Source organism: Python bivittatus, unplaced genomic scaffold, assembly GCF_059951505.1.
Source record: "Python bivittatus isolate LINGU-HERP-01145 unplaced genomic scaffold, Pbiv_v1 ctg000220_np1212, whole genome shotgun sequence".
Classification (NCBI taxonomy): domain Eukaryota; kingdom Metazoa; phylum Chordata; class Lepidosauria; order Squamata; family Pythonidae; genus Python; species Python bivittatus.
In genome coordinates this window covers 39,026,044-39,039,054 of record NW_028277048.1, presented here as the reverse complement: position 1 = coordinate 39,039,054, position 13,011 = coordinate 39,026,044, and the positions used below count along the sequence as shown (strand labels likewise).

The 13,011-nt window shown below is 38.1% G+C and overlaps 1 protein-coding gene across 2 annotated transcripts in view; it reads left to right on the top strand.

The window, feature by feature from the left end:
• RPTOR (regulatory associated protein of MTOR complex 1) overlaps window positions 1-13,011 on the top strand; it is a 402,885-nt gene that overhangs the window by 339,545 nt on the left and 50,329 nt on the right. For both annotated transcript variants that reach the window (XM_088138378.1, XM_088138377.1), the window contains exon 25: window positions 12,068-12,173. In XM_088138378.1, coding sequence (XP_087994504.1) covers window positions 12,068-12,173 — 106 coding nt within the window. The remainder of the gene's footprint in view (window positions 1-12,067; window positions 12,174-13,011) is intronic.

Here is a 13,011-nt window from a genome sequence, read left to right as displayed (position 1 = left end):
TGCAAGTTTAAGAACTTAAAGGAAAAAAATTACTTGGAAATAAACAGCGAAAGGGTGATTAGAACGTTGATTTTGGAAAGTTATAAATGAACTAAGGGGCTAGACTGATTGGAAATATGATTTGAAAGATAAGAATCCTTCCTGTGGTTTGTTTAAAATCCTATTAAAAATATATGAAGATCTTGAAGTTAAGTATAAGAAATCTTTCCATGGGAAAATGTTGTCAGTTAGAGAAAAACATGATAAGAGGAGACCTTGAAGGCTGGTTACTGGAGGCAACCAGAAAGAACAAAATATTATAATTAAGGGAGAAAACTCATAATACAGAATGGAGAAAAGTATTTTAACTCTGGAAGAATTCAAGGATATTTGGCAACAATGTACTCAGAACTTTCTCTTAAGATTGTCTGATATTATAAAAATTGGTTTTAAAGAGAAGATAGGAGAGGATATAAATGAAAATCAGGCTGTTTTGGATATGGATTTAAAAATGACAGGATACAAGAATGATATTGACAAAGTTGCTACACAGGATTTACAAATGAAACTGGCTGATGTTTTAATAGCTAAAAGGGACACACAAATAATAAATCAGAAGAATGACTTAGATGTGTGGATTTCAACCCAGAAGAGTAACTTGGGCAACTTCCTTATCTTGGACATACAAAACAGATGTTTTGCACTTATAAAGGAGTTCCTGAGAAAAGGTAAAGAGAGAATGAAAAGAAATCAGTTTTTGGGACACTACTTAAAAGGAATAAACATTAAAGCTTTTAAAACCAAAAAGAAGGATTATAAAGTCAGTTTGTTCAATCCAAGTTAAAATATATATGGTGTTTTTTCTTCTAGTAGCTTTTAATGGGTTTTTCTTGACCAGGACTGAATGATGAGGCTTTAAAGATTTGTTTTTAGATAAGACATGGGAAGAAGAGATTTTTTTTGCTGTAAGTTTAGAGAAAGTGATGTGCTATGGTGTTAACATTGAAAGAAAGTGTTAAACATGCGAAGGAATTTCTGAGAGGAGACGAAGAGAAAGTGATAAATTAATTTGTGGGATACTATTTGAAGGGATTAAAGATTAAGATTTTCAGTATGTTGTTTCTGGTAGCTCTTAATGGATTTTTTCTTGGTTAAGTTTGAATGACAAGGCTTTAAAGGTTTGTTTACAGATGTAAGATAAAATATGGGAAAAAGAGACTTTTTTGTTGTATTTTTAGAAAAAATGATAAGTTACTGTGAAAAGAAAAGAATATGAAATTGATTTATTTAAGATTAAAATATATATATTATTATTTCTGGTAACTCTTTGGTGATCAAGATTGAATGATGAGGCTTTATTACAATAGATAAAGAGATATGGGATGAAGAAGTTTTGGTTGAAATATTAGAGAAGGTGATAAGTTACTGAAATTGTACTTGTCTTAATAAAGGGGGAAGTCATTTCTTTATATATATATACAGTTCGTTCTTTCTTTCTTTCTTTCTTTCTTTCTTTCTTTCTTTCTTTCTTTCTTTCTTTCTATATATCCATTTTTCCATCAATTTTTTTTAAACTACAGGTGGAAATACTTTATTTTCTAATTAAATACCTAATTAAAAACTCTGTTTTTACTCTTAATTTTCCTGTGGATTAAAATCACAGACTCTAATATGCTCTTGTGTGTTGCATTTGACTGAAAAACAAATATTTTGATTTGTATGAGAAATTGATGATCCCCAAACACATGGCTACATTTAGAGTTGTCCAAGCAATAACCAAAATTTCAGGTTATTTTGGACTATTCTTTAACACTTAAAAAGAGAACCACCCACAGAGATAACTTTTGAACCTCAGGTCTCCCACATCTCCTGAACTGCATTCTGTTATTTTTGCTTCCTCTCCACATTCCCTTGTCAAATGTCATCCCTCTTTTTCAGCAAGCAGTGCCATAATGATGTTTCTTATACAATCTCCTTAGTTGATCACGATTGCATGTCTGCAGTTGTGCCTAGTGTCACACGGCAGCCTATGAATGAGTCCGTCAGATCTGCTGATGACCTTAGAAACCTGCTACCTGCCTCTTTTTGCAGCAGGAGACTGTCGTTGTAACTGAGGGAAGTGAACGCAAAGAGGCACTGCCGAGGCTGTGCCTACAACTCCCTGTTTTGCTTTCTGTCTAATCAGAGGCATGGGTTCCGTTTCAGCAGCAACATGTCTTCCTATCAGCCATTTGGTTGGCTAAAGGGAGGAGTCAGAATCTTCCTCAGACAAGCCAAGTTGATAGACAGACATAGGCTGAGAGATATCCAAAGGAGATGCTTTAAACATGGTCGCTTCCCTGTGACGCACCCTGTACTTTCCTCTCATGAGAATGAATGAAGCCAACTGCAAGACTTGGCTGACCTCCTTTAAACTCAGAGGTTAAGCAGGATCAAGCCTGATTAGTATTTGGACTACCAGGAAATCCCAGGACTGTAGATTAGACTAGGTCATTGAAATAGCATCCCCCAAAAGACAATAGCAAATGACTTCCATCGTGCTGCCAACAAAGCTACGTGGCCATATCTGTGTAGGCACCAGGAGTTGCTCGACTCTGGAGCATAGTTGCTTGTTAAAATAAACACAACAGATACTTCACAGTCTGTGATGGCATTGGGAATGGCACACTCTTTTATAATGTTCTATAAAATAGTAAAAAATATATCCTAACTTGATACTGAATCTGTGAAATAAAGTCTGTATTGTTTGGCAACTCAGGAGGAAAATTACCATATGCCATCCTTTTCAGCTATGTTGTTTTTCACTTAGCTGTATGAATTCATGTGCACGAGATCCACATTCCTATAACCCATATTGTTCTATCTCTCTCCTGCAAATACCATACTTGGCTTATTCAGGAACAAAGACTTTTGCTGCCTTCTGGGAATTTTAATTAACTACATTAAAACAATGCTGAAATGCAAGCTGAATGTCAGTAGAAAAGACAGATGTTTTTAGGCCATACTGTGCCAGCAATGTGGTAGCAAATGTAGCAGTCAGTAAAGTGGTGAAAGGGTTGTTTCATAAATGTGAACAGGCTCTGAGGGCATCTGATTTTTGTCAAGGATTTCTTTTTCTGTACAGGGACTGATAAGGTTGTAAATCAACAGCCTGATTTCAGAAATCAATCAGGCCATGATTTATTGAATATCAAATCAAACTTTGAATCTCAGAAGAAAGTATTGCATCCTCTTTGCTGGGTAGACTTGTAATTTATACTTGCAAGCATGCTCATTAAATCAAAGAACCTGCTCTACCACCACCTCTAGAGTTCCGAAAATACTTAAAATTGGAATTGGAATTACATAAGCTCAGGTTTGATATTTTCAGGTCTAAGAACAGATTCCAAGATCTATTGTTTATAAACTAGACAAAGTGTGACTGGAAATATACGCTTACGTAAATGTAGAGAAACTTAACATAAAAGCATCCATAAACATGTTTATTCTTCGGTATTGTGATAGTTGTGGCTGAAAGAAATTCTAGAAGTAGGGCTCCAGTGTAGCCACCACCTGCTTTCCAAGGCATCCTCTCATCTAAACCGAGTATGGGAGATAGACAGAGATCCCACAGCCTGAGTGCCTTACTAGCAAGTAGGAGAAAAAGAAGTTGATAAAAATGAAATGAATTCTGTATGCCACTTTCTGGCTCTGTAGCATTGAGGCATGTGACTAGGGAAATCACGCATACCCCTTTGGAAATCAGCTCAACCTCACAGGGGATAATTAGTTCAGAGTTGTCAGTGATATAAGCCCAGAAAAGAAATTGTGTCTGTGTGTACAGAAAAAAATGAGGACATAAATATTCCTTTTAACTGACGTCATGTGCAAAACACAATCAGCACTGGAGGAATTAAACATGTAGTGCTACTAAAAACTCAAGAGAAGCTTCTGTAGAAATAATACACAGAAAAAAGCCTGAGCAGGTCAAAAGATGTGCTTTCTCTGGATATATTAATGTTTGTTTTAAGGTTTATTTAAAACATGTTTCATATATTGTAAACACATCATTTCGTTTGTTTGAGTTTTATTACTGTTCTCTTGAAATATGTTGGGACTTTTGGTACAATTAAAAAATGTTTTTTTCTCACACCAATTCTTTCCTTATTTTCCACACAGCTGGTTGGAATGCTTCCTCTTGTTGCTTCTTGGATTGAAACTAACAAAACCCCTTTTTCTCTCCAGTAGAAAAAAGGAATTGGGGTAATCTTCCTGTGTAGGTGTTCGCAGCCATGCCTCAAGCCTAGCAAAGTGGGTATGTCTGTGCCAGCAGCTTGGTGTCTGGCCTGAGGGGATGGCAGGTAGGCTGCAGACACTGAAGGTACGTGAGAGATTGTGAGAAGGCTGGAAGAACAATGGCAGAAATGTTAGACACAAACAACCAAGAGATAGGAGGGGAGTGCCTTCGTAGCTGATCTCCTAAATGGCAACTCAGTCCAGGTGGCAAGAAACCTGGGAAGGAACGATTCAAAATGTTCTGACAGACTCCACCTTAATGAACTCCCTAATAAACAAGGGTGGGAAGTGCCTACTGCAGTTTCCAAGCTGCTGCATTTACCTCTAATACTTGCATTAAAGACTGAAAATTTTGTATTTCTTGCTTCTTTGATCTTGCCCAGGTGTTTGGGGCTTGACAGGATGGGAGCCTGCCCATTCACTACAACCTGTCTGCATCTCTCCCTTGGATTGTGTAATCCCAGGAAAAGATGTGAGTGGTTTACACGCATACCCAAAAGCATTCCAGAGCGCCTTTTTGCCTCCAGTCCAAAACACTGCGTTGCTGTGGTGAGGAATATTAAGTGTTAAGGAACGCTCAGCTTCTGAGGAAACAGATTTGACACTGGAAATCAGTACAGAGGTCTCTATAAAGTTATTTGTTGCTGCAACTGATAAATCTACTGCCTGTCATTTCCCCAACCTTCTCTGAGTGTTTTCATCTTGTTAGGGCTAAAGAGGAGAACAGCTTCATTGGCTTTTACATGAGACAGCTCAGTGGAGTTTTTTTTCTGAATTGTAATTGGTTTCTGAATAAAAGCCAGAAAGTATTAGAAATCTGCAGCGTATCATAATCCTAATCATCTAACACTATTCCAAACACTCACATACCTCTGGGAAACCCACATAGGAGAGAATAGAACAAAAGCTTATATTTCATTTAGCACAGGCAGGCTTTTTTAGAGATAGAAAGAAACATCACGATAAGCAAGGCAAATGTAACATGAGGGAAGCCCTACTGGCAGACCAGCTGTCCATCAAGCCCAGCACCTTACATTCTGCAGGGTGGGCCAGGTCTCTTGGGAAGCTGACAAGAGGCCGCAGAGACAATTGGCCTCTTCCAGCAACTGATGTAGGTGAGCCATCTGCACTAACCCAGATGGTTCCTTGTCATGCTATTTAAGCCAGTAGCTTCATCCTGTCAGGACAGTGAACCCCATATGCTAATTAGACCTTGGATGAAGAATATTTTCCCTTAAATTACCTGCATCAGTTTTAGTGGATGGCCCTCAGTTCCAGTATAATATGAGAGAAACATTTGTCTCTCTCCACATTCTTTATTTGCTTTATTCTGCTGTCACTTTAGTTGTCAGGTTTTTCCCCCAACTAAAAAGCCCCAAATATTTTAATCTTTGTCAGAAAAGAAATATTTCTGCCAGATTATTCATTTATCTGTCTGTCTGTCTGTCTATCTATTTGATCTGTGTATTTGGTTGAATCAGGAGAGCCCCTCTCTTGGCTTCTCATTTATCTGTTTGCACCTTTTATTGACCCCAGATTATCTCCAGATGGTCCACAGATGCATTTTTTCTCTTGCTACTGCAGCTAGGATAAAATACTGCATCTGTTTTAAGAAGATCTCTGATCAGTGCATCACAATTTGGAGTACAATTTTTTTTATATAATTATTTGTGAATTACAGTAGTGTGTGTGTGTGTATGTGTGTGTGTGTGTATTATTACATTAGCTGATAAGAAGTTGTTGAAAATAGAAGAATAGCCAGAAGGTACAGATGACTGCCTATTTAGCTGCTGAAAAGGCTGGGTGCTTTTGAAGATTAGTCTGGGGATTGGCCATTGCTTGGGAGGGCCTGCTTTTTTTGTGAAGCTGAACTATTGAACAGCTGAATTGAAGCTAAATGTATTCAATTTACCTGCAGGGTATCAGACTGGGAAGGGCAGTGAGGACCAGCAATTCACTTCCTGAAAGCATTTGCCACCTGCAAGACATGTAGATTTCCTTTTGTGTGTCAGTATATAGTTTGACCCCCATTTTTCAGAGCAATAAGGCTAGGGCACTTACCACCATATATATGGGTTACTTTGAAGAAGGAACAAGATACTTATTTTGTTGTCCAGTTTTATTAGGCACGTATAAGCCAAGAGGAAACTTCTTAGGTTTTTGCATGCTGTGTTGCAATGTCTTGTCCTGCAGTGGCAGTTCAGCATCATAGGGCTACATATAAATTACCCTACTGCACGGGTATAGAAATATGGGCTATGATTGAACAATGTACAGACTTACATTGATTTAATAAAGATGCAGCTTCTAGATGAGATACAACCAGGTCATCTCCACCTGCCCTTCACTTAATCCACTTTCAGTCTTGCAGAGCTGAGTGGAACTTCACAATTGGAGAAGATATCTCTAGCCCAGAGGTACTGTATACTGCTATTTGGGGCTGTACTCTGTCTCATTGCTGGCTTGTTTTGTGAGGGTGCCACTGCAATAGTCTACTTCCGTCTCTCAACCTCTGGGTTCATTAGCTGACCACAGCCCACCCCCCACTTCTTGGGAGGCTTGATTTATTTTTCTTCCAGGCCCTTCATTTCTTGCTTGGCTTTTGCCTTTTAAAACACTTCCAGCCTTCTTTGTCCCTCCTTTTTTCCTTCTATGTGTATTTAATAGTTCCTCCAATCTTCTAGCTAGTCCCCTCAGCTTTTAAGTCTGTCTTATTTGTTTACTGTCCTCTGGCTATGTCCACCATCACCCTTTCCCTGTCAACTTGTGCTTTTTCTCTTGAGTCTTGCTCTGCCTCTGTACCCTTCATTTCTTGCTGGGCTTCTCTGCAGCTTAAAGCCATTTACTTTCTTGATACAACTTTTTCATATCTTTTTCTAATACATTACTCTAAAATGAGGTTTTCATTAAAGTGTAATGTTTCTCTACTTGAATATGCTTAGATGCATTTTAACTTGAGATTGGTTATTCCATGATGCTACTGGCTGTTTGTCATTCCCCATGTAATAAGCCTTAGATTGTTGCCAAAAAAACCCTGCTGGAAAAAAAAATTTAAAAATGAGCAATCTAGCACAGTAATTTCTGTTATGATTTGTTTGAAGAGGATGGGCTGCCTAGGAAGCAATTTGCATAGTAATATGATTGGACTTGGACTGATTATATTTTTACTGGGTAGGTTGGGTCCATGTGCTGTGACTTTGATGATAATCCTTGATTATGTTGAATTGTAGAGAAGTAAAACCTTCAAGGTCATTCATTTAAACTCTTTCCTTGATGTGAAATCTGCAGTTCAGGATGTTGCCACGATATTCTTGGCAGATGGCTGTCCACCCTGGACCACGTTCAAATAGCTTAAATTATTAGACTGTTTCCACTAATATTTAGCCCACATTTGCTTTCCTGACCTTTGAAGCAATAGAGAACAATTATCTTTCTATTTAATTTGTCTTGAATGGGCTAAATGCTGATGACCAATCTAAAATATTTTGCTTAAAGTCCTCTGTAAGGTACTTTTTTTAGGATAGTATTAAAAAGATACCCTCCCTGATTTCTTAATAGTAACCAAAATCAAGTCTCTCTGGGCGTCATATCAGTTTCTAAGTTACACTGGCTTTCTTTTCAGCAAAATGTTCATCATGTCATGAATAATAATTTCAAAGGAGATGGGCATGAAAGCAGAAGAGCTTAACTTGAGTATTTGTGTTTGAAAATAGCTAGCCTAATTAGGATAATCAAAGACAGTGTTCTGTTATCTTCTTCATTACAAATTATTATTTTTCATTAAAAATGTGTATTTTCATGCAAACAATGCAGCTGCATATTTCTTTTCAGAACAGTTCCAAATCCTAAATCAGAACCAGCTTTGATGGTGCTGATAAAAGCCATCAGCTTTGCATATTTGATGCCCTGGCTAAGTAGCAATAGCTGTTGATGACTAACTGATGGATTTGGGTTGAGTTTTATTTTATTTATTTAAAAAAATAGTTGTAAACCACTCTGCTGTTGCAAAATGCATGCAGTTTTAAGAACTGAAAGAGGGATAGTTGCAGCTAAGATGGAAATAGGTTGCAGTTGGAAAGCTACCTGATTAAGCTACCACTTAAGCAGTAGTACCGTCAATTATAGAAACTAGCTTTAATGGGCAAGTTAGCGTGGCAGATTTCTATCCCAACTCGTTTCAAGCAGACAGATTCTTTCATAACAAACAGTATCAATTTCATAGATCAAAGAGGACTGTGTAAGCTACTCTTGCCAAAAGCCTTTTCTTTTTCCTGTAAATGTATTTTCCTTATTTCATCTTCAGATTCAGATAGTCTTTGCTGACATTTTTAAACAACATTAAAATTAAATTTATGTTTATTATCTGGTGTTCACTGAGTTTTAAGCAGGCAAGTTGACTATGCAGTGTCAAAGAGAGTTGGATGCATACAAAAGAATTTTTCCCCCAATAAGAGTTTCCAATTTAAAAAATGGCAATAGGGAAGTGGTTCAGTGAGGCCACATATGGAGTCAGTTTTGTCAGTCACACAATGGTGGTAACCAAACCAGAACTATTCAAAGTCACGTTATATATTACTCTTGTTGTTTGAACCAAACATGGGACTGCTACAATTTCTAAATCCCTTCCTCCCTTTTTCTTCCCTTCCCCACCCCCCAGTTTTAGACTGAATTATGGAGGCTGGACTATCAATTTTAACTTCATATTACTATTGGGAGGGGGGATTTTTACATGTATGGAGTATCAAGAGAACAGACATACCCAACAAATAAAACAATCTGAACCCATTCTAAAAACTAAAAAAAGACCACTTAAAAAAGGACACAGAAATTTAAAGATATGGTACCTTAAATAATGAGGCAAGTCATTGCAAAATGTTGTTATGCTTTGATCCAATAGATAAATTCAGACTTTCCATGGGAAACTCCTTAAAAGGGACATAATCAATATCTCACAAATAAACATAAAATAGCATTGAAAAAGATGGCTCTCCCACCTCACCGATCCCATGAGGACAGAAACATTGTCTAAGTGATGTGCTGTGATACCTGCCCATGATTAGCACTGAGGCAATAGCACTGAATTGCCCCAGCATAAAAGCCCTGCGATATTTCAACGATATGATGCGGGAAAGGTAGGTGGCAGAGGCAAAGTGAATCCTGCATACAAATAATTGAAAAGTGAATTCCTTTTCCTTGTAAATCTGAATCCTAGATACATTATCTGACTCTTTCTTTAAAGGGTTCTAAAACCAGTGTGGTAAATTATAAAACTGGAGGGATTTTCTTCCAGTTCTTTTCCCCATAGATTGAAATTTGTCTTCTGGAATTAAAGGGGCTAAGTCAGCTTGTATATGGTAAATTTCAGGCAAAGATTGAGGAAATGTAGCACTGTATTTGGTGCACATTAGGGAGCTGCAAAAACAAAACATACGAAAATACTCTTCATGTCCTTCTGTAAGAACAAATTTGGATTCTGCACCACAGCTAGAAAACCACATTTGTCTCATAACATTCATGGCAGCAAGGGTGTGATAGCCTAGTATAGAAAAACATATATAGTGGTAACCACACTTCTCTAGGCCCACTCAAGTTTCCCTTGCTGATGTTTGGAAGACTACCACCAAATAGTTAAAGTTGTTTACATACTTAATTAAATTCCCATCTAATTGTGACCTGTAGGATTTGCCTGTCGCAGAGAGGGTGACTGCATCATCTGTGTACAAAAAGAATAAGGAAAAGAACTATTGATGTATTGTTAATTGTGTGTGTAATTAATTGGTTTATGTTTAATTATAATTCTATTTTATCAAGTATTTTTATTATTAGTTACCTTGAAACAGCTGAAGGGAAAGTCATACATCAGCTTCTATAAGACTTTCTTTCTGGTAATGAAAGCTTGTTTGTTTGGGGAAGGCTATTTTTCCACTTTCCTCCTCCCCAGAATTCTCCTTTAATCCTATCAGGATTTTGAGGACAATATTTTACTTTATTTGTGCAAGTAGACCTCAAAGCATCTTTTGCTTTTAGCATACTGATACTGCTAGCTGTGGTTTTAAAGTAGACAACATGATGCTGTTTTTCAAACTCTTGCCACTTGTGCAAAAAGAAACAGCAGAATTCCCCCTATTATCTGCAGTCATCAGCTACACCTTCTGTATTTATGCTTCCTTGCCACATGCTTCATGGTGCCATTTATCAAGAAAGAATTATGTAAAAATCTCATTCCTAGCTTTTAAATGGAAAAAAGCTTTAGAGACTGATGTTAAAATGGCTCAGTGCCTTTGTGGATTTATACAAGCAGCCACTAGATTCAAATAGATCTGCTATAATAAGTCATTTATATAAGCTTCCTCAATTTACATGGCTCTTTAAAATGACAGAATGCTCACTCTCCTCATATGACAATTTGCAGCCAGAAGGAGACATGCTACAAAGCTTAGACCTTATTAAGCTGTAGCTTTTAAAATATTTGTTGATGAATCACATGATTTACCAATCCTGGGCTTAAAATGTGCATTTTTAAAGAGCTGTTCCCTGCTGAGAAGATTCTAATTTTGACATTATTTGTGTATAGAGTGTGCATTCGTGCAGTACATCTTTGGTTTCTTTTCATACTGTCTGTCCGTCTTCCATGCGGTTTTCAAGGAAAAATGTCACCTTTCTTAGGTTTCATGAAAATATTACCTGTGAAAGTAATGTATAATAATTTATATTAATTGGCTAAAAAGCATAACCCAGGCTTTGATTAGCCTGGAACTAAACCATTCATAACATTAGACTCCAAACGTGACAAATGTTTTAAGAGAACAAAACTATCTGTCTGTTACTGCTTTTAGTCAAGCAAACTGAAGAATCTCCTGTCCCAGCTGAAATAAAGAAGGAAGTGAAGATATTTATTTATTAGCTTTATATCTCACCTTTATTTTGCATAATTCAGACAGCATACATAATGCTCCAGCCTCCTATTTTCTCACAACAACCCTGTGAGGTGGGTTGGGCTGAGAGACAGTGACTGGTGTCAGATTCAGCCCAGCACGGCCAAGCAGCGGCACTGTTTCAGTTTCACTGCCACTAGTCAGTTTCACTGCCTCAGGCATAGGCAGCCGGAAAAGATAAACAGGCAACAGCAAGGCAGTTGCTGGCAGGTGGCGGCAATTAACCTGGGCAAGAACAAAGGGGAAACAGATACCTTGTAACACAGCCGGATTCCCCAAATGCCCCAGGCAACAGCAACCACAATACTCAAGGAACTCAGCAATCCAGCAATGATCAACAACCAATTAAAAACCTCCGGTTTCACCCGCAGAAGAAAAGCTCCACGAGCACGGCGATTACGAGACGAAGCAGGTTGAATCTGCCATTAGGAGAAGGGAGGGGGAGCTCAACGACGGAAGTGCGACCCAAGTATGGGCAGAGGTGGAAGCCAGGGGTACTGTGGGGTCAAGGGGGGAAACCCCATATAAACACTGTAAGGAATGTGCCAAGCCAATCCTGGCTTTGTCTGGAACTGTTACACATTACACCTGAGTAAAGTAACTTTCGTCCAAGCCCATGTCTCACGAGGTTTTTATTCAGCGTTGAATGTGGTGATCCTTACAACTGGTCCAAAGTCAGCCAGCGGGCTTCCATGCCTAAGGGAGGAATATACAGTAACTCATGGTCTCCCGGTTTCTAGTCCTGCTCTTTAACCGCTACACCAAACTGCCTCAAAAATTAAACAGGAGTGACACACACATACACACTTATACAGAGTCCCTGCTTTTCTTTTGTTTTTCAATTGCCCTGGTCACATGTCTTTTTAATTGCTTCACAGATTCCAGAAGAGCACGATTTGGAGAGCCAGATCCGCAAAGAGAGGGAATGGCGATTTCTGCGCAATGCCCGAGTCCGAAAGCAAGCACAGAAAATTATCCAAAAAGGTGATCCCCTTTCTTCTTCCCTTTCCTGATGCCCAAAAGAAAAATGGCCATTCTTTCCTGTGAGGATGTTCCATCATGCTTCAGTAACACACCCTTGAGCCTCAATACCCATTATTGACCTTTGGTGCCAACCTGCTAATCTGATTATGTGCTCCCCAGACATCCAGCATAGTATCCTGTGAAGATGAAGTAGATGTTACATCTCAGTTATATAAAAAAGGGTGTCGCAGACTAAATGGCAGTATTTCCCTCTGCCGCTAAAGGACGGAATTAAAGTATGATAATGTCCCTAATGCTTTCAGGGTTTTCTGCAACGTTTCTTATGTATTGACATTCTTTCCCTTTGTAGAGTTTCTCCCTTAGTATGCATTGGATTGACGTATATTCTGTGCTTTACTGAAAATTCACCTTGGTTATTTATAACTCTTTATGTATTTGCGAGGCAGAAGTCAGGCTGTGGGTTTATTGTTTAATGACAGAGATTATTTGAGTTCCTTGCATTTTGCTGAAGTAGCCCCTAAATTTTGCATAGCCATGGTTAGAAGTGACATTTGAAGAATAATGAGTATTATTATATATTCTAATTATATAATAATGAGAATAGTGAGTCAGAGGGAGTGAATATGTGCTGGTCACCTACAGTCATTTTCAGCACGATTCAAGATGGTTCTTACCAGGAATGAGAGAGAGTGGGTGCTTTCCCATCTTGAGTTGTCAGCTGGAGAAAGATTAGTGTGAAATATTAATCTGCTGAGAGAGATGATCTATCTCTTATATATAGCTCAATTCTTTGTAACCTAAGTGGCTTCATTCAGCTGAGAAGGGAGCCTCAAGAATC